Source organism: Salvia miltiorrhiza, chromosome 4 (assembly GCF_028751815.1).
Source record: "Salvia miltiorrhiza cultivar Shanhuang (shh) chromosome 4, IMPLAD_Smil_shh, whole genome shotgun sequence".
Lineage (NCBI taxonomy): Eukaryota > Viridiplantae > Streptophyta > Magnoliopsida > Lamiales > Lamiaceae > Salvia > Salvia miltiorrhiza.
This window is the reverse complement of record NC_080390.1, coordinates 36,957,131-36,983,416: the sequence shown is the minus strand read 5'-3', so window position 1 is coordinate 36,983,416 and position 26,286 is coordinate 36,957,131. Positions and strand designations below refer to the sequence as shown.

Genomic DNA, 26,286 nt, shown 5'->3' with positions numbered 1-26,286 from the left:
GTTTTTCTGTCTTCTCCTTGTTCTGTTTTAGAACTGTTTCGTTCTTAACTCCAAGTACAAGTTTTTAGGTTCTACTGTTAAGGGGGAACTGTTTTCACCCCAGGTTTAGAACTTGTACTGTGAGTTCAGTCTTTTTGTTGTCTAGAACTGCTGTGTGGTTTTGGCATCATCAAAAAGGGGGAAATTGTTGGGAACCTTGTGGAATATCCTAACCCTTGTTTTGATGATACCAAAATTCATAGGTCTTAACTGTAATAGACTAGAATCGTTTTTGAACTCAAGTGTTAGAGTTCGTTTCTAGTTTAGCTTGTAGTGTCGAAGACTGAAGACTGAAGAACGAAGGACTGAAGATTGCAGATACCAACTGAAGTATCAGTTGAAGAATCAGTTGAAGACTGATTACTTAATGCGCGCAATGGACTGATACTAAAGTCAAGTATCAGTTGAATATTCCTCCTCGGACTGATCTTCCAACGTTCAGAGGAAGCCACGTACTCACAAAGTACAACCGCATTAAATGCAGAGATCTCAGGATCTTATCTCTGCAGAGGTCATTCCTATCTGGTGGTTACTTTTCAGAGACGTCACATCTCCTGTCCATCAAAGAGAGCCGTTTCCACCCAGACAAGGAACCTCGAAGATTGAAGCCTCAGCCCAAATTCGAATTGCTCTCCAACGGAAGAAATCTTGAGGATGATCTACGCCAACGGATCTATTCAAGAGTTCTCCTACAAATAGCGCTCGATGATCACTTCAACCTTCACCGATTCAACGACATAAGCTGAAGCTCTGCCGAAATTGCTACTCAGCCTAAAGCTCTGCCGAAATTGCTACTCAGCCTAAATTGCTACACACATTCTCTTAGACCTTAGGCAAACCTCTGTTTACCCAGAAGCCAAAGGTCAAACTTGCTTCAAAGAACTTGTTCTTTGTAAGTATAGTTGGCACTCGTTCAAACCTCCTCCCCAAAAGAGTGTTTGAGTGATTCGGAGTTCAGGAAGGTACTCTGACTCTGAGTGAGAAGTCTTAGCACGGGTTGTGTTGAGTAGAGAAATCCGACGCGAGTGAAGCGTGGGTCCTGAAGAAGGGTTTTCTTTAGTGGTACGGTTGTGTGCACCCGGCAAGCACACGGTTTGGTTTGCAGTGCACCTGTTAAGCACTTGCGGAGTGGATTGTTGGTCTGATCAACCAACCGTGGATGTAGGAAAGGGTTTTTCCGAACCACGTAAAAGTCTCTGTGTTGTTTACAGTTTTCAGCTTTACGTTCTTACTTGCGTTATTTCAATTGATAAACTGAATATTGATTAACTGCAAAGAGAAACCGAATAACCAACAACGTGCTCCACTGAGGCTATTGTGAAACTAAGTTTAATTTTCGCTGCGTATGATATCAGTCTGACTGATCTATCTTCTGATAGTCAGGAAGAGTGTTATCATCTCTGTTTTAGCAAACTCGACTGAAGCCCTTACGTGCATCAGTTAAGTTCCAGCAACTTAACTGATAACTCTTTACTGAAGATCTTTCAGTATCAGTCGTCAACCCTGTTTGGTCAAAACTGATTTCAGTAAAACAGGCATCTTTGTTTGCATGTAAAGTTTCGTTTTGATCTCTGACTGAGATCCCTCTGATTGAGGATTTGTTTAAAAAAATAGCCCATAGGTGTATTCCCCCCCTCATACACCTATTCGAGACCCTCATGACCTAACACCTTCACACAGTCAGCTCTGATCGTTTTCCTTGTAGGAATCTGGAACATTGGGCAAACAGCATCAACAAATTTTTTGAAACCCTCTTTTTCCACATGTATGAATGGGAGCTCATCAAGGATAATCATCTCAGCTAAAGTGAGCCGAACAAACATCTGATCAAATTTCCAAGCTGACAACGAGCTAGTTCCATCCGTGCTAGTAGGTGTGAAATGCAATACAATTTGACCCCCTGTAGCATTTTTATGCTTTCTAGAGCACGAAATAGTCTGGTTCTTGAGTCCATTCGTTCCATTACAGTATGAATTGGCACAAATTACATCTCCACATGTCTTGCACTTCCCTTTGCGCGTCTTCTCCGGAGGATCACCTTTTTCAACCCGTATAAGTGTGTAAGCTTTCCAATGATCTGAGCGTGCACTTCCTTTCCTTTTATTTGATACACCACTTTGAGATCCGGTTTCTATTGTTGCTTCCCCATCTTCGCCAATAAGAATATCTTCTATCCCATCATCATCCATATCATCATTCATATCAATATCGTCTTCCTCAACTCGATTACTATTGCGAGAAGATTCCATAACAATATACCACACTACAAAATAAGTAAACACACTCATTTAGTCATTTAGAAACTGAATTTATAAATAAAATTGTCATAATAGCTCAAACTAATTTAGAAACAAAATAAATAAATTATTAAAAAATACAAATTGATTTAGTGATTTAGCAAAGCATAGCATTAGCATATCTTAGATTTAGCAAACTAATTTAGTAAATTAGGCTAATTAGCAAAGCAAATCAGTTTAGCAAAGTAAAGCAATCAATAAACAAAGCAAATCAGTTTAGCAAAAAAAAGCAAAGCAATCAACTAAATTAACTAATCTACTGTCTACACACAATTTCAATCCCAATATAAAAAAATCAGATTTTGAGCCTTGAGGTGAAAGCGAAGGAGATGTATTGTAGACACCAATTTATCCTTTTGTAACTAACCAAATGGTAAAATAATTGTGTAGTATAGACTGCCATACTGAAATTGTGAACTGCACAATCGGTATTATCATTGAAAATATTTGGATTAAAATTTTATTTATTAAATATTGTAATTGGCGCATTTTGGCAGTTAGTAAATTGGAAAATGCATCAAACACAATGATTAAAAGTAGGAGTAAACAATACACAATTACACATTGAGTCATTAAAAAAAAGGAAGAAGAAGAAAACCATACCTGGGAGTGGGGACGACTGGCGGCGCATCTGCTGAGAGCTCGGAGGCGGCGCGGCTGCTGCTTGCTGGTGATAACACATATGTTTCCATGGTTTTTAATGTTTATATGATGGTAATTTTATAGGAAATTGAGTATTGGATAGTTGTTTTGTGCTTAAATTGTTTTATCTTGTGAAATATGTTACTTGCTCGTACTTTGGTGAATTTTACAGAAATATGAAGTTCGAATTTGGACTATTGGTCTTAATGAAAGTTGTAGATCATCGCAATACGAGTTCGTAGGCCCAAACGGTTCGCAAATCTGAGTTCGGACGAGGAAGATATGGCCAAAAAAAGAAAGTCGCACGCATCAGTGAATAGTGTCCGACGGGAATTTCCGAATTTTCGGGATTTTGCGGGATTTTCGAATTATATCAATATTTTCGAGTTCTACACTGTATTATCTCATGTGCCTATATATAGGTATTCTTTTGACCTTTTTAGGGTTCCCAACTTTATCTTTCAGTTCCCAACTTTAGTTTTTCAATTTTATAGCTTTAGATTATCATTGCTTTCTAGTTTTCTAGAGCTTGGATCGGAATTCTGCAAGGATTGAAGATTCAAGATTGTTCATCAGTTTTATTCAGAGTTTTATTTAATTCAGTTTTTTACAATTGCGTTCTTTTTAATTATGTTTCTATTTTATTTTAATATGTCTGGCTAGTTTTCTTATCTGATTCTAGGGTTTGTAAATAGTTAATTGAATTCATGTGATTTATTTGTTAATACCTATTTACCTTCCAGTTTATGATTCATAATTCCTGATGCTTGATTTCGTGTGAATTATCTGATTAATAGTTTGCATGTGTAGTTATTCGGTTTGAAACCTAGCTAGATAATTGTTTAGCGGATTCAGGAATGTATGATATGATCTTAACCTTGAGACCTAGCGGAGATAGGTGGATCATAGGAAGCTATTCTTAGGAACTATTGGGAGTTAGTAGATTTTCTTGAGACCTAAAGAAGATAGATAATTTACTAATCTACGATCGTTGCTGCTCTAGCGAGAGTAATTGATTAATTAAGTGATCTCTCATCATAACTGGATTAAATTGGTTAATAGGATTAATAGATTTATTATGTGGATTTAGTTAATGAAATTACTACCCTAAGAAAAGTTGTTTTATCAATTGATTCTTCTTTACCTGAATTTTATTTGCTACGTTATAAGTTTAGTTTTTATTAAAATCTTTAATTTGTTTGCTTTGCTTGAATATTGCTAGAGTTTACTTATGATTACTTAGAGTGATTCGTCATAATAGTCTATGTGAATACGATACTCTGCTTGTTGTTTTTGTGCTACAATTACATTGTTTAGTTGCAGTTTTGTCGCTAATAAAAATAGTGATCAACTTGTTGTAACAGAACCTTGAAACGAGTTCGAATCCTCCAGCGCCGCCGGGGAATTGGGAAATGTCGATGCCGGAGCTCCTGATCGTAGTTCTTCTCTTTTCTTGCTTGATTATCTTCCTCTTGCTTGATTATCTTCCTCAATTTCCCACAATACTTGGATAGAATCCTCTGCGAGCCGAGCGACAAAGTTTTTCATTGATATATATATATATATATATATATATATATATATATATACACACACACACACACACAGATTTTTTTTTTAAAGAACGCAACATTAAACAGTCGTTTAACTTATGGGTTTAAATGCACCCTTTTTTGGGACTATCGGGGAGGTTTTTGCAACAAGGTCGAGTATGGGAGGCGGGGGCGGGGTCAAAGCTTTAGGGGGGTCTAGTTCAGGGGTGGATCCGCACCTGCCCTAAATTGAATTATATAAAAATGTAACCGAGCCTAATATATTAGAGCATTTCCAATGGGAGATGCTTAAGTTTGTGCTATAATGGTGGTCCCCACCTTAAGCACCTCCCCCTCCAATGCATAGTTCTTATCTTGATGCTAAAATCCTCATTTCCATCAAAATTTCAATTTCTACACTTTTATGTTACAAATATTTAATTTTTATTGAAATTAAAATTAAACATTACATTAAAAATAAAAATTACATAATTTGAATAATTTGAATAACTAAAAAAATTATGAAAAATTAAAAAATTCTAATATTACAAAATTAAAAATTAGGTGAAAATTATAAAAAAAAAATTACTAGTAGGATTTTTAAAAGAAAAAAGAACAAAAATTAAAACCCCTACCTACCCCACCGACTTCCCCATTCCTTTTCCTTTTTTTCTTCTTTCTTCTCCACCCGACCCCCCTTCTCTTTCCCCGGTTTCCACTGCAACTCTCCTTCCCCAATTTCTCTCTCTCTCTCTTTTTCTTTCTTTTTTTCTTTTTTTTTAATTTCGCTCGCGTTAAACGCACGCACTGCCCAAAATCAGCCGTTCGACCCAAGGCGAGAGATCATACCGGCGTCGCACCGCCGCGACTCTCCAGCACGCGGTGCGACGCAAAATGCGAATCGATCCGGGGCGATAAAAGAAGCATTGGAGATGCTCTTAGAGCATCCGTAGTGGAGAGCCTATATGAGCTCTTAAAAGTGATCCCCACCATTTAAGAGCCTCTTCTCCATAGTAGGGCTATCTCCACTTGGGCTCTTAAATTTTTCTTTTTATTTTATTTTTATTTTTAATGTTCTTTCCAATTAATTTTAACATTGAAATTAATAACATAAATTTCATTTAAATTAAAATTTAACACTACATTGGTTAAAAATTAAAATTATATTAACATTAAATTAAAATCCTAAATTAATTCAAAGTAAAAGAACATTAAAAATGAAAGCCTAAATTAATCCATTGTGACGTTTCACATCCTCAGCCTGCTTCAAGTGCAAGTCCAATTCTTTGGAATTCATTTGCGATGTGTCCTTGCCCGTGATGAAGCTATCCGCGAGGTCCCATTGGGTATGGGAGAAAATACCCATGACTTTTAGGGGTGGGCAAAAAATCCGAAACCGAATAACTGAACCGATCCAAACCGAAATTTTAAAATATGGTTCGATTTTTTCAATTTTTCGGTTCGATTCGGTTTGTTTTTTCATAAAAATCTGGTTTTTTGGTTCGGTTCGGTTCGGTTTGGATTTTTTAAAACCGAACAAAACCGAAAATCGAATTATATTTATATTATATATACAATATATATGTAATATTTTAATTATAATTTTCTAATATCTAACTTATTGTTTAACCCTAATAATAATATTTTAATTATATGTTCTTGAAATGAATGATAGATAATGATAAAATATATAATATAATTTTGAGTATTTTTTTAAATTTTATAAAAAAAAAATCGGTTTTTCGGGTTTTTCGATTTTTTTCAGATTAATTCGATTTTTCGGTTCGGTTCGATTCTGTTTTTTTTTCAAAACCGAATATAAATTTTGTTTGGTTTGGTTTTAGCAAAAACCGAATGTTCACCCCTAATGACTTTCACCATGTTTTTCATGGCCTCAACAACTCGTTTCTATTCGACGGATGACTCTACCTTATTCTTGCATTTTCCCTTATCTTTCTTCGATGCCTTTTGGCCTTGGGGCCTCGTTGAGATGCTTGGCTCGCTAGAAGTCGTCATGTAGCGACTGTCCGAGTCATTTGAACGTTTGGCGGAGTGGATATCCTCGCCAATAGAAGCGGATTTTTTAATTTCGCGAATTTTTGAGTTTCTCGAATGCATGCGTTTGAGCGATGATTTGATCATCGCTCATGTCGGAGGCCAATTTGCTCGGCATTTGTCATAGATGGCCTCCCACACCTTGACGTCCTTTTGGACGCGTTGGAAGTGCGACTTGATTTTCTTCATGTCACGTGGAATGATCCTTGGGCTGTTGCTCGTTGTATTTAGTGACGATGTCGCCCCAATATATGCACCCTTTTGGTCGGCTCCCTTCACGGAGTCGAGCATAGCCTCTGCATACAAATGGCATATGAGTGTCGTCTTGGCCGGAGTGTAGCCACATCTTTGTTTTATCGTCGTCGGCATGACAAGTATCTCATCCACCTCATCGTTCGCCGCCGCTGCAAAATTGGCATTCAAGTTAATTCCCTCAAGGCTAGCCATAGGAGCAGTGATTCTTGAGAGAACAGAGAGAAAGCTCTGCCGGACGAATTTGGATTGGTCGAAGAGGAATTTTGGGGGTGGCTGTTCCACCAATTTCTCCAATTATCCTCTATTTTTCTAGCATAATTTAAATGAAAGGAAGATAAAATAAAATAGAAGGAAGAAGATGAAGAGGAAAAAAAATGTTGTGCGAAATTGAGTTGGAAGATGATTGTATTCATGGATGAAAAAAAGGAATAAAAAAATAAAATAAAAAAGAAAATCAAAAGAGCCATTGCAACGACTCTCTCCAATTTTTTTTTTTTTTTAAAAAAAACTCTGCCAAATTTAAATCAAAAGAGTCATTCCTAGTTTTTTTTTTTAATGCATAGTATTTTCTTATGTGTTAATAGGGGAAAGTACCCACCCCCATAATATGTCTATGAAAAATACCCACCCCCGGGTGGGTATTTTTCATAGACATATTATGGGGGTGGGTACTTTTAATTCCACCCCTTTTCTTATTAGGCCGTGCATGCCCAATCAAAACTCAGACTGAACCATGTGCGTGCAGGAAGGTCAGGAGCACACCTTGTGGGCGCGATATTGAGATGGGACTCGGCCGAGTCGGGCGCACACTGCTCGCTAAGCCCCCAACTACGAATGCTCTAACTACCATGTATCGGGTCAACATGCTAATAAAAAATAAAATAAAAAACCTAAAAGCATCCTATAAGAAAAATAAAATAGAGTATTTTCAACAAACCCAGATACAACGATTGTTGAATCTGGCCCTCGATTATTTTTACTCATCCTTTTGTTCTTCCATTTTGTTCATTAATTAATTTGATTATACTCGCGAGAAATTCAAATCGTTTGTACTCCATTTGTCTAAGAAAAGATGTCATAATTTATCATTTTGGTCCGTCTATAGAAAAATGTCCTAATATTTGTTTAGTAATAATATATAAATTTTTTCTCCACTCACTAACTTGTGGGTCTCTTCCTCTACTCACTAATTTAATTAGGTTTTTCAATTTTTCTTGATTTGTGGACTTATTTCTCCACTTATTAAATACTCCACTCCATCCGTCCACAAAAGAACTTCTTATCTTTCCTTTTTGGGACGTTCATAAAAGAACTTCCTACCTATTTTTGGACTATACCCCACCACTTATAATCCTCTTACTTTTCACTTTTCACAACTCTCAATATTAATTATAACATTTTTTCACCACTCCCCATACACTCAACTACTTTTTATCTACTCTCAATACACTCAATTACACTCAATAATATTTTTTCTTAAAATCCGTGCCACTCCCTCCTAGGAAGTTCTTTCATGGACGGAGGGAGTAGTATAATTTTTTTAAATATTTTTTTACCTCATTTCCTTAAGACATCTTTTCCCAAACAGGTGAAGTAATTTAGTTCTAATGAAAAATGAGGCCGAGATTTTGATAATCCCTATTTTAATTCGAATCAATTATCTCAGCTGACAATATTTTAAATTTTAATCCTAAATTTCTCTATTAGAAAACGAAAAAAGAAAAACAGTACGATAATGTATTTCCACCGATTTTCTAAAATCTCAAATTCCCTTTAAAAAACACTTAATTAATTTAAATATATCCTTAAGTGATTTAATTAGGGCATATGTATCGTGCACCAGAATACACAAAAGAGAGAAGAGATTGTAAAATCTTGAAAAGTCTCTTTCTCTTCTCTCCCATTCAGTTAAAAACTTGATCTGCTCTCGTCGACAACCACAATGGCGACCGAAATTCTTAAAATCACAGACGACGACGACGACGACGACGTCTCCATCCTCTACTCCACGCCGCCGCCCTTCAAGAGCGGCGCCACCAAATCGGAGGCCATCTCCGTCGATGACTACCGCACGCGCAGCGCCAAAATCATCGACCTATCTGAATTCGACGACGTCGTCGAAATCCCCGCCTCCTCCTACACCAAGCGGAGGCGCTTCTACAAGGGCGAGTCTTCGAACTCGAAGCGCGACGACGTCGTTCTCCGCCTCTCCTTCACCTGCGAAATCTGCGCCGACGAGAAACCCGTGAGCGACTCCTTCGGCGTCCTCGGCTGCGATCACTGCTACTGCACGCGGTGCGTGTCGAATTACGTGGCGGCGAAGCTGCAGGAGAACATCACCGCCGTCGGCTGCCCGGTCCCCGGCTGCGCCGGGTTCCTGGAGCCGCAGCACTGCCGCACGATTCTCCCGAAGGAGGTGTTCGAGCGGTGGGGCGACGCGCTCTGCGAGGCGCTGATTTTGGGAGCGGAGAAGTTTTACTGTCCGTACAAGGACTGCTCCGCCTTGCTGATCGACGATGGGAGTCAGAAGGTGGTGCAGTCGGAGTGCCCCGAGTGCCGGCGGCTCTTCTGCGCTCCGTGCAAGGCGGCGTGGCACTCAGGGATCCAATGCAGCGAGTTTCAGCAGCTGAGGGCGGATGAGAGGAGCAATGAGGATATAATGCTTCTCAATCTTGCTAAGAATAAGAAATGGATAAGGTGCCCCAGTTGCCGATTCTATGTCTCCAAAAGTGAAGGTTGCTTGTACATGCGCTGCAGGTTTCTTCTCATCGCCTCTTTCTTTTTTTTTTTCTTCTTTTAATGGATAAATAAATTTTGAAAGATGGAGTGGATTTGAAATTGAGACCTTTGGCGCTTCTTTTGAATTTTCTCCCTAATTTTTAAACTACATAGTATATGTAATCTTGTGGGTCCAAACTCGTCATGTTTGATAACTTTGAAATTTAATTGGCCCCGAGATTAATTTTGGCATAAGTGAAGGCAAAATCCTAGCTTGCTCCTTGATATGTTTAAAGTGTTGAATTTTATTGCTATATATTTAAGGAAAATGGAGAAGCTTGTGAAAGATAATGCAGTAGAATGATGATGGTTTTTGTTGTTGATGGTTTATTGTTTAGGTGTGGATATAGTTTTTGTTACAACTGCGGAGCTCAGATGGAGAAACATCTTCACTACTGCAAGAAGTGCAGGCACTGAGACTGAGATTGATTGGCGTTGTAAGTTTTGTAATGAGATGTACATATAACCCCCACTATTTGATGTGAGAGAGAGAGAGAGGGGCTTGGCTAGTCTTTGTTGACGCTGCTGTCTGTCAACACTAGTGAAGGATAAGACATGAGACTAGGCATTTTGCTTTTCACTAGATTTTCATGCTGCCCCTTTTCAAACTCTACTTTGACTTATTATGGTTTATGCTAATATAAGCTTAGCTGGATGGTTCCATTGGATTTAAAATGTCACTCAATGGCATTAGGTTTCTTCTCTTAAACCCTTTTTTCTTTTCTTCTTTTATTATACGGTATTGTTCCTGCCCTGGTATGTATTAGTATTACTGACATAAACATCCAAGAACATGTCAACTTTAAGTTGAGATGTTAGACTTGCCAATCCAAAAGCCAAGAAAGGAGACAAAAATTAATCTTAATTTTTTCTTTATTTTTACTATTGAAAAATAATTCAACTCATTGCTATTTATTTTCTATTTGTAAAAATTTAACTCATCATTTCCATGCCATGTCATTTTTTCATTTGCCTCAGGAACTTTCAAATGCTTGAAATAAATTTAAATAGTCTAATTTGCAACAAATATCAAAATTACAAATCACCTTACAGGTTGGATAAATTAACCCTATACTCACGTGGTTGAATAGTAGTATAATTTATAGTTCCCTAAAAAATCATGATATTTTATAAAGGGTAAAGGTGCACATTGGCCCCTAAACTTGACACTCCTATAGCCTTTACCCGCTCAAGATCGGTCAAGGCGCGTTGACCTCCCTGAATTCTCGAAACAAGGGTGCAAATGAACCCCTCAGTTAAACGGCGCTCAAACGCCGTTAGCTTTATTTTTTTTTTTCTTTATTTCAAGCGCCCCCTTCTCTTCTCCCTCATCTCCGGCCAACACAGGCCCTTCTCCGACGAGCAGCGACAAGGCTGCCGCCTTCTCACTCAGACACAGCCGCCCTCGACATACATTCACACTAGGCGGCGACACAGCAGCGAGATACCACCACCTCCACCTCATCTCTCTCAGATCCGACTCCCTCATCTCTCTCCTTCGGGCTCAACGGCAACCGCCGCCGCCGAACTCTCATCCCCCTCTCACAGATCGACGACGAGGTTTGTGTCAAAAATATGATCTTGGATCGTGACGGTGAGGTTTGGAAGCTGGCGAAACCGGAGCTCTTATCAAACCTTAATTCGAGCCCCAATTCAGCATCCTCGAGAGAAGAAAGCCAAGATATGATCTTGGATCGCGACGGCGATGTTTCGAAGCCGGCAAAACCAGAGCTCCTATCAAACCTTAATTTGAGCCCCAATTCAGCATCCTCGAGCGAAGCAAGCCAAGATATGAAGCTCCCTCACAAATTCGAGGAGCTCAATTCGAAAAATCTGAGGATGAGGAGGAGGAGAGATGTCGCGGCTTGGGCGATGTCGGGCGGAGGTTTTGCATACGCGATTTACAAGCAGATCGATGTTGAGAGATGCAGTTCTTCTTGCTGCTACGGCCAGCAGCATCTTCCACCCGTGGTGGATCGCCGGAAGAGACGGCCATCGGTCGAGGACGGTGGCTGGTGTGCAGGTGAATTTGCGGGTCGAGGACGGCCATTGCAGGTCTGGAACAGAGGTCTAGACGTTAAGGTGGGGCCCACTTAAAATAATAATTAAAAAAAAATGAAAACGACGTTTGAGCGCCGTTTAACGGAGGGGTTTATTTGCACCCTTGTTTCGAGAGTTCAAGGAGGTCAACGCGCCTTGACCGATCCTGGGGGGATAAAGGCTATAGGGGTGTCAAGTTCAGGGGCCAATGTGCACCTTTGCCCTTTTATAAAATGTTACAAAATCTCCATGTCCTGCTCTTGCTCCGAATCAATAACTATAAATGTGGCATTGAGCAATTCTAAGTGCGGCTAGTAATCCTTAAGTGTACAGAGACCAACATTGCCCTCATATATTTGTATAACATAAAGTTGCAAGGTCTCAAAGTAAAAACTGTGTTACATGAGATTATCGAGTTGAGCCTGCAAATCTTGTACTGAAACCATATTAACATTTTGCATATCTTCAGCAGTATACTCAGCCTTGAGCAAATTTTGTACTTGAGTGTGCGCTTCAATAATATTGGTCCTGCAAATTGGAATTCAGAGGAAAATGAGGATGACTCGACACAATCACACACTCTTGAAATGTGAGAAGAGTATCTGTATCTACCTAATTGGTTTAAAAAGTATAGAGCGTGTGGTGGGGTTCTGGAGATAAAGCTTCATTTTACCCATAACTCCTGGCAGCTCTTGTTGAATAGCAGATCCGACCTGTTATAAAAAGAATCCAGTATGTACCTTCAACAAATTAACCACCCTGCCCCAGGCCTCACTTACCATAAGATAAGCGGTAAAAGTTGCATATATACCTTCTGAACTAGTTCACCAATTTTTTCTGGAGTTGCAAAAGCCTGATCTTTGAGTGGCTTACTAATGGCAGACTCCTGGTTGTGATTGCCTGAAGATAGTGCAACTTTGACTGCAGTGACCTTCAAGGATAAATGATAGTGTTAGGACTATGCCAAAGTTTGCTACAGTGAAATTGTATGTACAGAATGCGCCCAAAATGGGAAAATCCAACTATATATAGCAGATCAGTATGCCTAAAGCAAGTCCTCGTCCTAAACGTACAGAGAATTGAATCTCTGCCATACCATAAAGCTCTATCTAGTATTTCTCTCTCTCTCTCTCCAAGGAAACAATTCACTATGATTTCAGCAATCAGCCATTCAACTGATACACTCAACAAAATATGCCTAAGTGGGACGGAGGGAATAATATTTAAACAAAAAGATTATATATGAAAAACCTTGGTGACAAAAGACAACATAGGATCCACAACCAGCTTGGTCACCGACATTATAAACTCCTCACAAGTAGCTTTGAGGTTTTTCTCCAATTCCTGCATGTGAAGCAAAAATAAACTTTTGTTTTGATTTACCAAAAGACAATGAATTTTTCCATGGTAAAAACTTGTAAGCACAGACTGCAGGATTGCTATTTCTAATGTATAATGAACAATTCATTACTATAATTTAGCAGAAATGAAGAAGGAAATGCATTGGGTCAGGATTCTTTACTAAATCCCATATATTACTTCATACCAAACCCAGACATATTGAACATATGAGAAATCTTCTTATCAACTCAAAATATTGGCGGTAAATGAGAATATAAAATTTCAACACATGTAATATACCTTCTTGGCATCTATTTGACTTTCCAAAACTCGGGGAGAGAGAGTTCTGGCCAGGGATGTTGACCTTGACCAGTCAAATAGCGAGGCCTGGCCCCTAAGAATCCGTCTTAAATGCTCCTAGAAAATGCATTGAAGAAGGTGATCATTCCACCACAAAGTAAAAATAACCAAACTCTGTAACCTCATACCAAACAACTCAGTAAAATAATGTGAACATTGAGATTTCTTCTATCATGTACCATAGCAGATGCCAACATTCTTCAGACAAAGGCAGTGCGTATCTCCTGATTTCAGGCAATTTCTAAATTGCCCTTTCTGAACAACATTTGTAATGAAACAATCTTATAATCATTCTAATTTTATCAAAGTTTTAAGACTATAATTGACACAAATTCTTCTAACAGTTGAAAGAGTTAGTACTGCTCTTTTAAAAACAGATCAGACAATTCGGCAGACCGGCAGCAGCCACTAGTCACTTTACCATATAGATGTGATTTCTCAATAGTTTGATGGACCTGGTTAACAACAATTAGGGCACACAAGTGATGAAAATTCATGATTTTGAAATTATCATGAAACTATAATACAAATTAAATTTTTTTTTTTTGAGAAGAACTAAAATACAAAAGTGTTAAAGAAGTAGTATTGCATGACTAATGTGCCTGCAGGATAAGTTCGATCATCAGAGAAATCATAAATGGTCATTGTGCAAAGACACAGACACTATCCATGTTAAGAGAGTCACAAATGGATAAAACAGAGAAAATAAAGCAATCTTCAATGCAGATCAGCTTCAATAATCTGTTGCTATATGTTATAAAACATGACAGTATGAAAAAAATAAAAATAAAATAAATTAATAAATAAAACAGCATCAGTGAGAAATCAGTACCAGCAAATGAGAGAAATCAAGCTCCTTGTGTGTGACCGAGAATTCAATATCAAATGGAGCAATCTGCAAATAGAATACTAGTATAAGAAATAGAATGAAACTACAATCACGATTCTAGTCATAATCGAACATAAATACTACCTGCTCTCTAAGTATAAGAAGATACTTTATGAGGAATAGCTGCCCATCCATTGCAGAGGACCTTTTTGCAATTTGCTTGCTAGCTTTCTGCCAGATCATATTGCTTAGCAGGAGTAGCCGAAAAGTAAATGCATTTAAAAAGAGAGAAATGACATCAAATAAAGTTAAATGTCGGATAACATCATGATCAAGAACTAATACTTCAGTATAGAAGCTTAAGTGAAACACATCTGTTAATGAGTAGAAGTGCCTAAAAGTTCCAGAGTAAATAATTTTCTTTAATAAAGCTCAATTTAGTCGGGCATGAGATGCTTTTTGTATAAAATCTTAAAGTGCTGTCTTCTCCCTCCCATAAATAGACAATAAACATGAACCTTGAGCCACTCACCTGAATTGATGACGCGCAAACTTCTACAGCTTCCTGATTTAAAAAATAAATAAAAGGTGAAAGAAGTGAGTAGCCAGAAAATTTACCTTGGCATTCTGAAGATAGACAAGAATCAATACCTGTGCCAAACCAGTAAAAACTGCTGACTCGAGGCATCTGTATAGTTTGGACAAACAGGATATAGTTTTCTCAAGCGGAGGGTACCAAGTTCTTGAAACATCTGTGCTTTGAGCGCTCTGCAGACAAGAGGAACATATTCTTGTCACTCATTTTACGCCAAATGCATGATGTTTAGTATAAGAAAAGCAACCAAGATGGGCCAGAAGAAAAAGGAAAACGAATGGCTGTTGGCATCCGAGTTCAAAATGTTAAAACACAATAGCATAGCAAATTAGAGACCAAGAGTCAAATAAAGGTTCCTGCATTCCCATAACAAAAGAACACATGGTAACTGAACCATGAGAAAGATTGAGTAGAAGCTAGTGAGGTGAACAAAAGGAATGAGACAAACAAAATAACAAATGATAAAACACTTACAGATGATGTTTCTGACTCTGTCTCAGCTGATTGCTCCAACTTAGCAGGATAGTCTAGGTCTTCATCCATAGGAAGATAATTTGCAATCTAAATGACAAATAGACAATGTTACTTTGAGCGAAGTGGTACTGTAGATAGTATCTCAGATGTTAAGGTTGTTTCTATTTTTCTTGGTTGTTACACGATCAGACGATCTTTCTTTCATCTACCATAATTCTTTCTTTAAGTGAAAGGTCAATTCTAGGACTAGAAAGGGCTTGTTATCATGTCATAGACACATGCCCTTTCAATGCAGAAAGAAAGAATGAGCACCCTTGATTCATTGTAATTTTGTTCTCAATGAGTTCTGCAAAGAGACTCTGCTCACCCGCATGAAATTCCAGACTGTAGGATGCTTTTGTATACATAAACAAGGACAACGGACCCAATAATTTAATTAAAAAAAAAAAACTCATTAAAAATCAAATGTCTTGACCAGGATCTACAGAGATATAAACTACTTATCATTCTTCAAACAACAAAAGTAAGGTTCTCTTTGAATTTCTACTTTGGAACTAAACATAAATTGTTTGTGTCCCCTTTGATCTTGATTCACTGTACCCTCTTTTTTCTCCATACCATAAACAGATTGGTGAACAAAATATAAAAGAATGTATAACCAAAATGTCAGAAAAAGAAAGAACATGTGTAAGAACATGCTAATAAGATATGGATCCCATAGCTCAATTAATGCTCAGGGTGCAGTAGTAACCTCATCACGGATGTGGGTTCTAGCACGAAAAGTTAAACGCTCATGAATATCTGCCAAAATCCTCTCCAGTGTTGGTCGCAATCCTGCTAGTGACTCGCCTCGTCTACTTACTTGTTCTGCTAGGACTTCAACTTTGAGAATATCAACAAGTTCGCAAAGAATATCAAGGTTTGCTTCATGAATAAGTTTTGGGCGTAAAGTATCATATAAGTAAGTACACCTGTCAAATGTTTAATGAAGAGCATGACTCAGGAGTTGCATGAGTTATGAAACCAAAGGAACCAGTGGGATATTGCATATAGAGGAACACTAGAAATGTGACCTAATTTCATCTGCCATTTCTGTGTAACATGGATATAACTAAGTAATATCGCAGACCAAATTTTTGGTTTACACTGCATCTGTTGATACAAACTAAAGTATACATTTTCTCCAAGCTAAATAAATATTAAAACATTTTATCATCTGATGCAACAAATATTATAATTGTGGACGAATGCCCATTATGGCTTTCAACAAGAAAAAATTAGAACTCATTTATAGGACAAAAGTACCTCATTTCCAATAAAACGGATCTGAAACAGACAACGTTCATAAATAAATTATTCTAACAAGTAGCTTTTTTACTTTTTTCTTATAAGAAACAATAAGTTAATAAGTGAAAGTTTACATCAAGTGAACATGACATCCACTCCAAATTCTGCCAAACGCTAAAAAAAATCATAAGAGATGGGTTAATCTCTAATCTCTAGACAGATCTAGAATAAGTGCCAATACAAGGATATATGAGCAAAACGAAAACATCAGAAAATAGCTGATACTATAGTAAGGAAAATATAAATTTTCATGTAGAACAGGTAATACACTGTGGATAAAGGAAGGCTTTTGGAAGCAATTGCATCAAATTTTGGGACCTAATCTTCTGAATATACTTTTAATCATTTATGAAGAGACTGTCCTCTAACAGAAGTCCAACATGTTGACTGGAAACTTTTACAAGAACAAAGCAAATTTCTGAAGGCCCATAATAATAATAATTAAGAAGCTAATTGGTGCAACTATGAACTTTCAAAGATCAGAAGTTATTAATAAGATAAGGATTATATTCACGGGCTCCACATGGCAGATGAAGAGAATTCTATACTGCTCAGTAGATGTGGATATTTTACAGCATAGTTATATTAAAGCTTGTTTTGTGTTTAAATAGTGAATGAAGAAAAAACACGATCGAGTAAAGAAGCATAGAGAATGCTTAAGTTCAAGGACTTACAGTGGATCTATTAGAGGAGCCAAGCTTGAAACATCCTCCGAAGATGAAGGGAAGAAATGATCAAAAAGCTGATGCTCAAGTTGACATACCTGCAGTTCCATTCAACTCTTCATAATCATTGAACCGTAAAATGAAATATCTGAGGTAAAACAGTTAGATACTGCATTACGATAAAAAATTCCCAACAAACAATCATCACATATGTGACAGCCCCAGAGCAGCAGACCCATTTGTACAAGCACAAAACCAATCAATGATGTTTTGTATTTAAAGAAATTTCAAAGCATGAATAATCTCAGATAAATGTGACCGTTTTGCAATAAAATTCTATATTTCAAAGGATAAGTCATTGGGTTGCCTCTTTAGTTGCTCAACAAAACTGCAATTCTTCATTCTAACAAAACTAGCCACAGGAAAATTACTACAAGTATGAAAGCAAAGGAAGTATAGCCTGGAAACCAGACAAGTACTATGAATTTCACAGAAGAGAAACTCAAGGAGCATCTTCTGCTCTAAATTCACAAAGAAAGTGATTCAGAAACACTGAATCCTGATCAGTTTTACTAGGTGCCGAGATGTTTCTTTGATCATAAATGACATACAAACTCAACCAGATATAACCAGTTTTTTTTATGCTATGTTTCCTTGTGTTCTTAATTAGAGAAAAAGTCGCACACGCAATTTTGAAGAGGTTCCCTACGAAACCAAATTAGTCTGTAGTTATTTCAGATTTCGTCATCCTCGATCAAGCTCCAATTAAAAAAAAAAAAAAAAAAAAAGCAAACACCTTCTTATATGGCCTGAAATTGTAGCACTCTGAGCTGTGGCGGGTCGACAAGTAATTGAGTGAGGTCAAATAACATAATCCAGCCCCAAATGTCACTTCCAGTTTATAAAAATCAAGAAGAAGGAAGTATTTCTATGTTCAATCCCACAAATTAAAACTACCATCCAACATCTACAAAAATTTAGATCTCCTACTAACTTCTACAAATTCCCTGAAACAACAGTCAACAACAAACCAATTAAAATTAAGTGATCAAGCCAACCTGCATTAGGTATGCACAACCGGATCTAGTCAATGATGGCAAGGGTTCTTTTTTTGCAAATTCAGAGATTCGTTGCTGCACTATGCCCCTAACCTGCAGCCACCAAAGAAAAAAAGGAACGATAAAAAAGCATGTATGATAAAGGGGTAAAGAAAAGAGAACTAGAAAAATTATATAACTTGACATACAAGGATCTGATTCCACTCACCAGTAAGAGCCTTTGTTCACAGTAAATCTTGTGGCATTCCATGAGCATCTGGACATATTCCTTTCTTGGTTTTCTACTTTCAATTTCCTCCAACACTGGCTTAAGCTGTAATTTTCACTTCTTTTAGCCTTTGAAATTAACATCATCCTAATATTTTTTGCAATTAATAGAAGTCCAGAAAGGTGTTGAAACGGAAAAAAAAGGCCTGTCAGTCTACATTCCCTACCTCATTTGCTGCCGCTTTGAACCGAACATAGATTATAGATGCCTCCACACCCTCAGAGACAGATGCTTTGTCACCAGAGCTGCTTTTTATTGCTGCCTGGACCTAGAGTGAACAAGAAAATTGCAATGCATAGATCCATTGTCCATGTTAAAGAACAAGAAAGACGAAAATCATAGCAAAGCTGAAAGTTTACCTGAGCAGAAGTGTTCTTTAGAACAGAGAGTACGTGAGAACGAATCATCCCTAGAGCACGAGACTGCAAAGTTCAGAAAACAGTTGCATATATTAGAGGCAAGATGTCCACACAAAGCATAGTCAAGACTAAAAACTAGCTGTCCCACATGACTGTTCCCCTTGTGTTGCATTAGATGTTAAACATACCTGAAGTTGTCGGAACTTGACTAAGTAAACATTGCACTCAGCATACTGTGGGTTACTCTCAACATACCTGCACATTAACAAAAGTATTCGAAAATTGAATTAAAGATTCAGGTACCAATATTAAAATTCAACATGATAGCCGTTCTGTGGAACACCAGCACCATTCAGTTTCACATTTCAGAATTTTCACATGACCACAATCATGCATAGGAAACCACAAGCAGATAACACACTCTGTTGAACACCAGCACCATTCAGTTTCACATTTCAGAATTTTCACATGACCACAATTATGCATAGGAAACCACAGAGAGAGATATAACTTAATCAATTGGTAAATCTGATCTGTGTGAGATATATAAGTAGTACACAAGCAGATAACACACTCTGCATAAATAAGTTTGCTAATTTATTCGCTCACTTACGATATGCAGTCATCAAGTCTTTTGAGCAAAGGGAGGAAATTCTCATGTGCTACATTCATGCTTGGCGAATAGAAACTGGTTGCAACCTGCATAGAGGTGGCATTGCCAATCCTGAAAAATAAGTCTCTCATATTCCATGTTTGTAGACTTATTTAAGCAGACATGCATGGCTAAGGTAAAAAATAATCTATGTTAGTCAAGACTCAAGTAAGCTTGGCAAGTATGAAGTTTATTATTGATCTACTTGCTTCATGGCCAAGCTAAGAACAAAGACATTGAACTCCAATTCACTCAAGAGCGAGCCCATTTAAGCATCAGCAGCTATATTGATTCACTGAACATTTCCCATGGTATATGTCCTAATGAAGAGTTTTCACATGAAAAAGGTTTCTTAAGGTTTAACTCGTACAATATAATAAAATGACAGTTCATTTACTTTTCATCAAACTTTGCTAAAACCTTTCAGGTCTAAAGGGAACTTCCCATAAAAATTTCATCAGGGAAAGGGTGAAGTTTTTAGCTCATTTGGATTACCCACAGGCAACTGTTCATGGTAGTAACCCCATGTTTATCTAAACAAGGGAGTTGGTCGATTAGTATATGCATCACAATCATCGATCATTTTGACCTGAAGTCCTAGATCACATACTCCACCTAAGCTTATATCAATCCCTCCCACTTGCAATGAAACATTATAGTAAACAAAGGCCAAACATACTTCAAACTTCATTAACATGATTCAGGCAAGATAAAATAACCATTGAAATGATGGTAAATGAACAGGCAATTCATATTTGAGAACTATTCTGTAGGAGAACAAGCCTTTTTATCGTCTGTAAAACCCGCACAGAGTAACTATGTGGTATAGAGTCTTATCACACCAATACTGGGGTCAGGTAGGTTCACAAATAATTCATGGAGTTGGCTTGAGAGTGATGAATGATCAAAACACTAAAGATCAAAAGGAATGTCGATTGGATCAAAAGAAAGACTGGTTTTATGAAAATATACAGGGAAACTGTAAACAAGTAATACCTATTAAGTATAACGTGAGATGGAGAGTTCAATGGCAGGGCAGAGAACCATATTAGAAGATCTAATGATTCGTGAATGCTTCAAGATTTGGTAACACTATAGTTAATGGCAGAATTAGGAAAGCTAAAGTGATTTAATGTTCTATATAGGGTGGGTGAAACAATATATACAAAATTCTAAACTAAGAGAATCTCCTTCAGTTCTGCAGTTCCTTCCCTATTTCCATATAATCTAAGTTTTATTTAGAGAATTTTTTTGTTAGGACAAGTCATCCCCAAAAAAGTGATAACATCCCACCTAAAAATATTACTACGATCCCTAGCTACATCTGCAACCAAAAGATAAGTTCTGAGTTGTTCTTGATTTGAAACCTGCCACCAAAATCTAAACTAAACCCTACTGGCCTACCCTACACCTCCACTAAGGGTTCTTCTTAATCCTAATAAGACTGCCAATTCATTTCAAGACACAATGACCAACAGAAAACTAGAATGATTAAATCCAAATTACAATGATATTAAGCACAAACTGCAGCATTTTCCTATCAGAAGTGCAAGAATAAGGATAAAGTAGAGGACTGTATCAGTACACAAACATATCCTGCTTGCTGAACATTTCATTTTTCCAGGTGAAAAATCAACAGGAGTCTAGAATAGCTGAACCTGCATGTCAAAGATCATAAATTGCTCAAGCAATCTCTAAGTACATTCAAATCATACATTTTCCAGTTCATCGAAGTAGTTGAGCTTAGCACGAAGTGATTCAGCGAACTCGATTAGCCTTTGCTTCTCCACTACCTGCAACATGAGTGAAATAATTATCCTTCCAAATCTTAACTACCCACCATGCCCACTTCTTTATTTTTATCTATTCTATCACCCTTTCATAATTAATGATTTTACATGGATCAGGTAGCTAAAACTAGCATAGAGTCTGCTGAATATAATTGATCGACGGCATTCCATAACCCTTAACTGGAAATACTAATAACTTTCCTTTTAATTATACTTCCAAATCTTAACTACTGAACAACAGTGCCTTTTTTTTTCAAGGTCTTAGATTTTTTTTTTTTAAGTAGAAAAGCCATAGTTAATTACCAGCCGGTCACATGCATCATGTAGAGTTTTTGTTTTTGTTGCAACTGCTTGATGCTGCAATTGTAGTTCATTAAATAATTCAAGTGTTTCATCCACCTGTATCAAGTCATTCAAGCAATAATTAGTTGATAACTCAGTTTAAACATTGAGATAGAATTTAAAGGGGTTATGACAATAAGAAAATGATATATTGCCTGATTGAGTATGGTGTCACATGTCTGTATTCTCTCTGTTAGAGTCCTCACATAATGCTGATATTTCTCTTCCGTCTGAAGACAGAAATGAGCACATTAATTGCAACAAAAAGAATTTCCAACCAAGGGATTCACAAAAGCAATATAAAACTAAGGTAACCTCTGATTTCATAGCTGCTTCCAAATCAGCAAACCATTTGTAGAACTGCAAGAAGGAATATGAAACCAAAAATTAAAGTAATTTGTATATAATCTTCAGGTGAGCCCGCATCTAAATAATATCCATAAAGTCAGAGCAAACTGATGTCAACAGATCATCCAAAAAAATAATTTTTTTATAAGAAACAGAGAAGTTTATTGGAGGAAAAATGGTAGAAATGGACAAACCATCCTTAAATGTTTAGAATAATCTAATCATAACATAAAATTCCAATATAGCAACTCTGGCAAAGTAAAAGCTTTTAATTCTTTATGATTTCAAACCCCACAAGCTACTCTAAGCTTGACAATATATCACTCCTCTTCTGAACAATCCTCGAACATCCTTCGATTCTATTATAAACCAAACAGAGTAATACAAGGCTGAATGACAAACCCCCATCTACTTTACCTCCTTCATGTTTACACAAAACTAATTCCCTGACAGGAAAGAGCACCCAACTACCTCAGACCTCTATGCACAATTTTAGAGCAAATGAACAGTGCAAGATCCAGGTCTTTTGCCTGATTCCCACACAAAACACACAAATCTAAGGAAATAGAAGTATGATGAAAATGTCTCAGCACATTAAAGTCAGTAATTTACCCAATACCAGCCACCAATGAAAAGACTTGGACCTACTTAAGTATGGGTACTTTCCAGGTTGAACTGAAGATAGTCTATAGGAAAGAAAGACATTAAAAAGGAATGACAAGAAAACTTTCCTAAGGAGTCCAGACCCCACCTCTTGACACCATCTTTGCTCTCATCATAACACTCTTCACTAGAGGAAACAAAGAACATAGTTCTAACATTTCCGGTTCTTTGATGTTATGATGAAAAAGAAAATCCCATGTGATGGATGAAGAAGGATGAGACTTAATTTTGAAAGAATCAAGAATCAGCACATTTGTGATACCAAAGAGATGTTCAATAAAGTGAATGGAATGAAGTTGAACAAGACTCGTTACCACTCAAGCACCTTCCTGGAAAATTACTTTACTGCCACTTCTAACCAGGACTTTCACTGATTAATGCAAATTCAAGTAAACTCTAGAAAGGCCTCCCAAAGGACTTCCAAAGGTGGTTCTAACAGCAACATCCTTATTCTTTTGTAGACCACATTTTCTTTTAATGACTTTACACCACAGAGTGCGTTCCCTAGAATACACCACCTCGACTTCCCCAGTAAGGCTGTGTTTTCATATAAATAGTCCTAATACCAAGTCACGCAATTATTTAGGTCCCATTGGAAAAATTGAGAACCTGTCCCCGAGGGAACCATCCCACAAAAAAATTCTCATCTTCTTAAGCTTGCAATACCTCTAAATACCCACAATGTCAGAGATAAAAAAAAAAAAATTAGTATTAAATCTAAAACAGAGTCTTTGAATAGATACTAATCTTACAGGATATACAAAATAATGTAATCATCAATTTTTATTAGTAATCTCACTGATAAATGAATAAACCTACATTTTTTTAGCATTTAGGTCCTAATTCTCACTTGATTAAATTCTTGTTTAAACTCTTATATTTTCATAATGTTGCATTCAAAAGGTTCTGAAGTAAACATTGAACTATCGACAGAAATGTAAGGTTTTAAAACTGCACGTCAGCCACAGACCAGTCAGATTTCCTGAGTTGAAGTCTATTATTCCCAAATCACAAAAGAGCAGCATGTAAGGTTGCAGGCTAAGCAATTAATGTTAAACTAGTCAGTAAACAATATATATACGGCGAAAATATAAATAACAACAATATCAGTGAGAGAAAAACGAACCCACAAGTCCCAAATGGAATTTCTTTAATATGGTTTTTTGGATTTATCCGTAATACTTTTAACATTTTAAAGCACGAAACATATTTCCGGATCATGCAGATCATGCCAAGATACCAATCATGCAACAAGATAGAACTCTAATATTCAGTGAAATCAACGAGAACAATGTACCTCATTCGTATTGACTAAAACTGCATCAATGACACCTGAATCTTCTGCAGTGCTGTGCTTTGTCGAAATAGACAGACCATTTTCCAGTCCAGCTACTTTATCTTGTGCCTTGTGATCCCCAATAAAACAATAAATAGTCAATATCATTCATTCAAAATTCACAAGAGATATTTAGATAAATACAATCTAGTGACAAAAGACCTACCAAATTTGGAGGAAATGGCCGTTCAGCAACAGCATGGGAGAGTGCAACAATTGCTGCCTGTTGTTGCTCTGTCAATGGAGCATTCTAATGCATTAAGAAAGTACAGCAGAGTTAGCAACAATTGAAAAACTTGGTACTGATAAAAAAAATTATACTCTCAAGAAGTCACATAAGACCAACATATACATATATATTAATTCATAGAAAAAGTTACCTGAAATAGATCCCTACATTGTTAAAAGGTAAAGTATAACTCTACTAACACACTCAAATAGCCAATATAGTGTTCAAAGGATAACTGAACAAAGTTAGGTCAATTACGCCAACATGAATCAAGGAACCCACAAGAAACGTTATATTAACGACTTCAGGCAGGCAAATTAGATCTTTACTTTCTAAACACATCGCACATTGTAAGAGGGGACACAGACAGAGAGATCAAATGTAACTGAGAAACGGATGAAGAACTGAAAGCAGCATCTGATCTATCAGCACAACAGCTTTAAGACCAAATACAAGCATTAGAAATCGAGTTGAAAAGAGGGAAGAAAAACAAGCAACCTGTTCCCAGGCGGAGGCAAAGTTGTAGCCTTTGGAGATTGCACCGGATTTCGCGAGACCAGCCTTCCCCGCACCCACCGGAGTGACTGCAGCCATTTTTCACTATTCGAGCGGAAATCTCGTACCTGATTACCAACTACCGGACCATGAAATGCGAGTTCGAATAATCACAGAATGAGATTCGGTAGGATTTCTCAATGTGATACAAAATTGATCCAAATAAGATCAAATTACTAGGGTTTAGAGATGTTGGGGAATAACAACGAACGGTAAAGTAAAGCTCGGACGGCTGAATGATGATTCAACTGCGAAACCGAAATGACGGTAGTCGACGGTGGCGGCTCGTGGGCGGGTGGCGAAAGCGGTGGTGGCGAGTGATAGATCGGCGGTGGGGTGAAGCTCAGGGAATCAGACGGAAGAAGCTAAGCGAAAACGGGAAACAGACAGTGAGAGGAGAGAGGTAAACTAAACATCCTAAAAAATCAGCTACTATAATTTCCCCCAAAACAATGTTCTGAATATTTCTCTATATGCATTTTTCAATTTTTTTAAAATAAGAAAATTCATATATAGTTATAGCCTATGTGCTATAATAAAGAAAAAGATAAGCTATGTTAATAAAAGGGGTTATTGCCATAAAATACATCAAGTTTGTCAATTTTCTGATTTATATCATCACTTTTTTTTTTGGTCAAAAAATACATGAATTTATACTTTATTTGTAATTATCTCATCATTTATAATTTTGCCCAAATTAAATCTGAGGTGGCAATTAAATTGCCAATGTGGCAGCCAAAATTGTCAAATCACACATACACCCCTCTCTCTCTCTCTCTCCACACAAACACACGCACACTTCCCCAACCCCCCTTCCCCCACAGACCGTCCCCCTCCCCCCACCCCCCAAGACCGTCCCCCTCCCCCATCCCGTCGCCACCACTTCTCCAGCCCAGTGGAGCCTCCTTCTTCCCCCGACCCGTCGCCACCACTTCTCCAACCCGGCGGAGCCTCCCTCTTCCTCCAATCTCGGCCTTCTCCCTGCATGCCGGAGTTTAACAGAGGAGAGGAGGCGTGTCGTCAGTGGCCTTGTTGCCGCCGTCTGACTTTAGAAAGAGGGCGGACGGAGGTGGCGTCGTGTATGGCGAAGTTTTCACTGGAAATTTTGGGGAAAGTGGTGGCTGGATTTAGGGATCTAGGGTTTGGGAGCCTAGGGCTCGTCGGCGGCGGCGGCTCTACCGTCGTTCCGACCGAAGCAGAGGAGAGACAAGCGAGGGAGAGGGAGATGTGCAACGGCGGTCGTCGCTCGCCGGCGGCTGCTGCTTTGGTTGTGTATGTGTGTGCAGAGGAGAGAGAGAGAGAGAGACAAGGGGGTTAAGGGATAAGAGGGCGGTAGCGGGCGACGACGACGCTACCGTCGCCGGAGAAGGAAGAATGGGGAGGGGTTGTGCGTGTGTGTGTGTGCAGTGGGTGTTTGCGTGGGTTTGTGTGTGTGTC

The 26,286-nt window shown here is 37.8% G+C and overlaps 2 protein-coding genes across 2 annotated transcripts; one reads left to right on the top strand and one right to left on the bottom strand.

Annotated features, from left to right (window-relative positions):
- Positions 1 to 8,640: 8,640 nt before the first annotated feature.
- LOC131021422 (E3 ubiquitin-protein ligase RSL1) lies at positions 8,641 to 10,307 on the top strand. Its single transcript, XM_057950607.1, has 2 exons — positions 8,641 to 9,577; positions 9,937 to 10,307. The coding sequence occupies exons 1-2, from the start codon at positions 8,763 to 8,765 to the stop codon at positions 10,013 to 10,015; spliced, it is 894 nt and encodes a 297-aa protein (XP_057806590.1). The 5' UTR covers positions 8,641 to 8,762; the 3' UTR covers positions 10,016 to 10,307.
- Positions 10,308 to 11,835: 1,528 nt separating this feature from the next.
- On the bottom strand, positions 11,836 to 25,380 carry LOC131021421 (conserved oligomeric Golgi complex subunit 3). The gene is made up of 25 exons (XM_057950606.1): positions 24,793 to 25,380; positions 24,232 to 24,315; positions 24,027 to 24,134; positions 22,034 to 22,078; positions 21,874 to 21,948; positions 21,680 to 21,775; positions 21,302 to 21,379; positions 19,548 to 19,633; positions 19,123 to 19,189; positions 18,935 to 18,997; positions 18,742 to 18,843; positions 18,516 to 18,620; positions 18,308 to 18,400; positions 17,259 to 17,347; positions 15,989 to 16,208; positions 15,238 to 15,324; positions 14,820 to 14,936; positions 14,701 to 14,733; positions 14,313 to 14,399; positions 14,172 to 14,234; positions 13,280 to 13,396; positions 12,890 to 12,982; positions 12,450 to 12,569; positions 12,251 to 12,351; positions 11,836 to 12,166 (listed from the first exon to the last, which is right to left on the bottom strand). The coding sequence occupies exons 1-25, from the start codon at positions 24,886 to 24,888 to the stop codon at positions 12,037 to 12,039; spliced, it is 2,355 nt and encodes a 784-aa protein (XP_057806589.1). The 5' UTR covers positions 24,889 to 25,380; the 3' UTR covers positions 11,836 to 12,036.
- Positions 25,381 to 26,286: the final 906 nt, after the last annotated feature.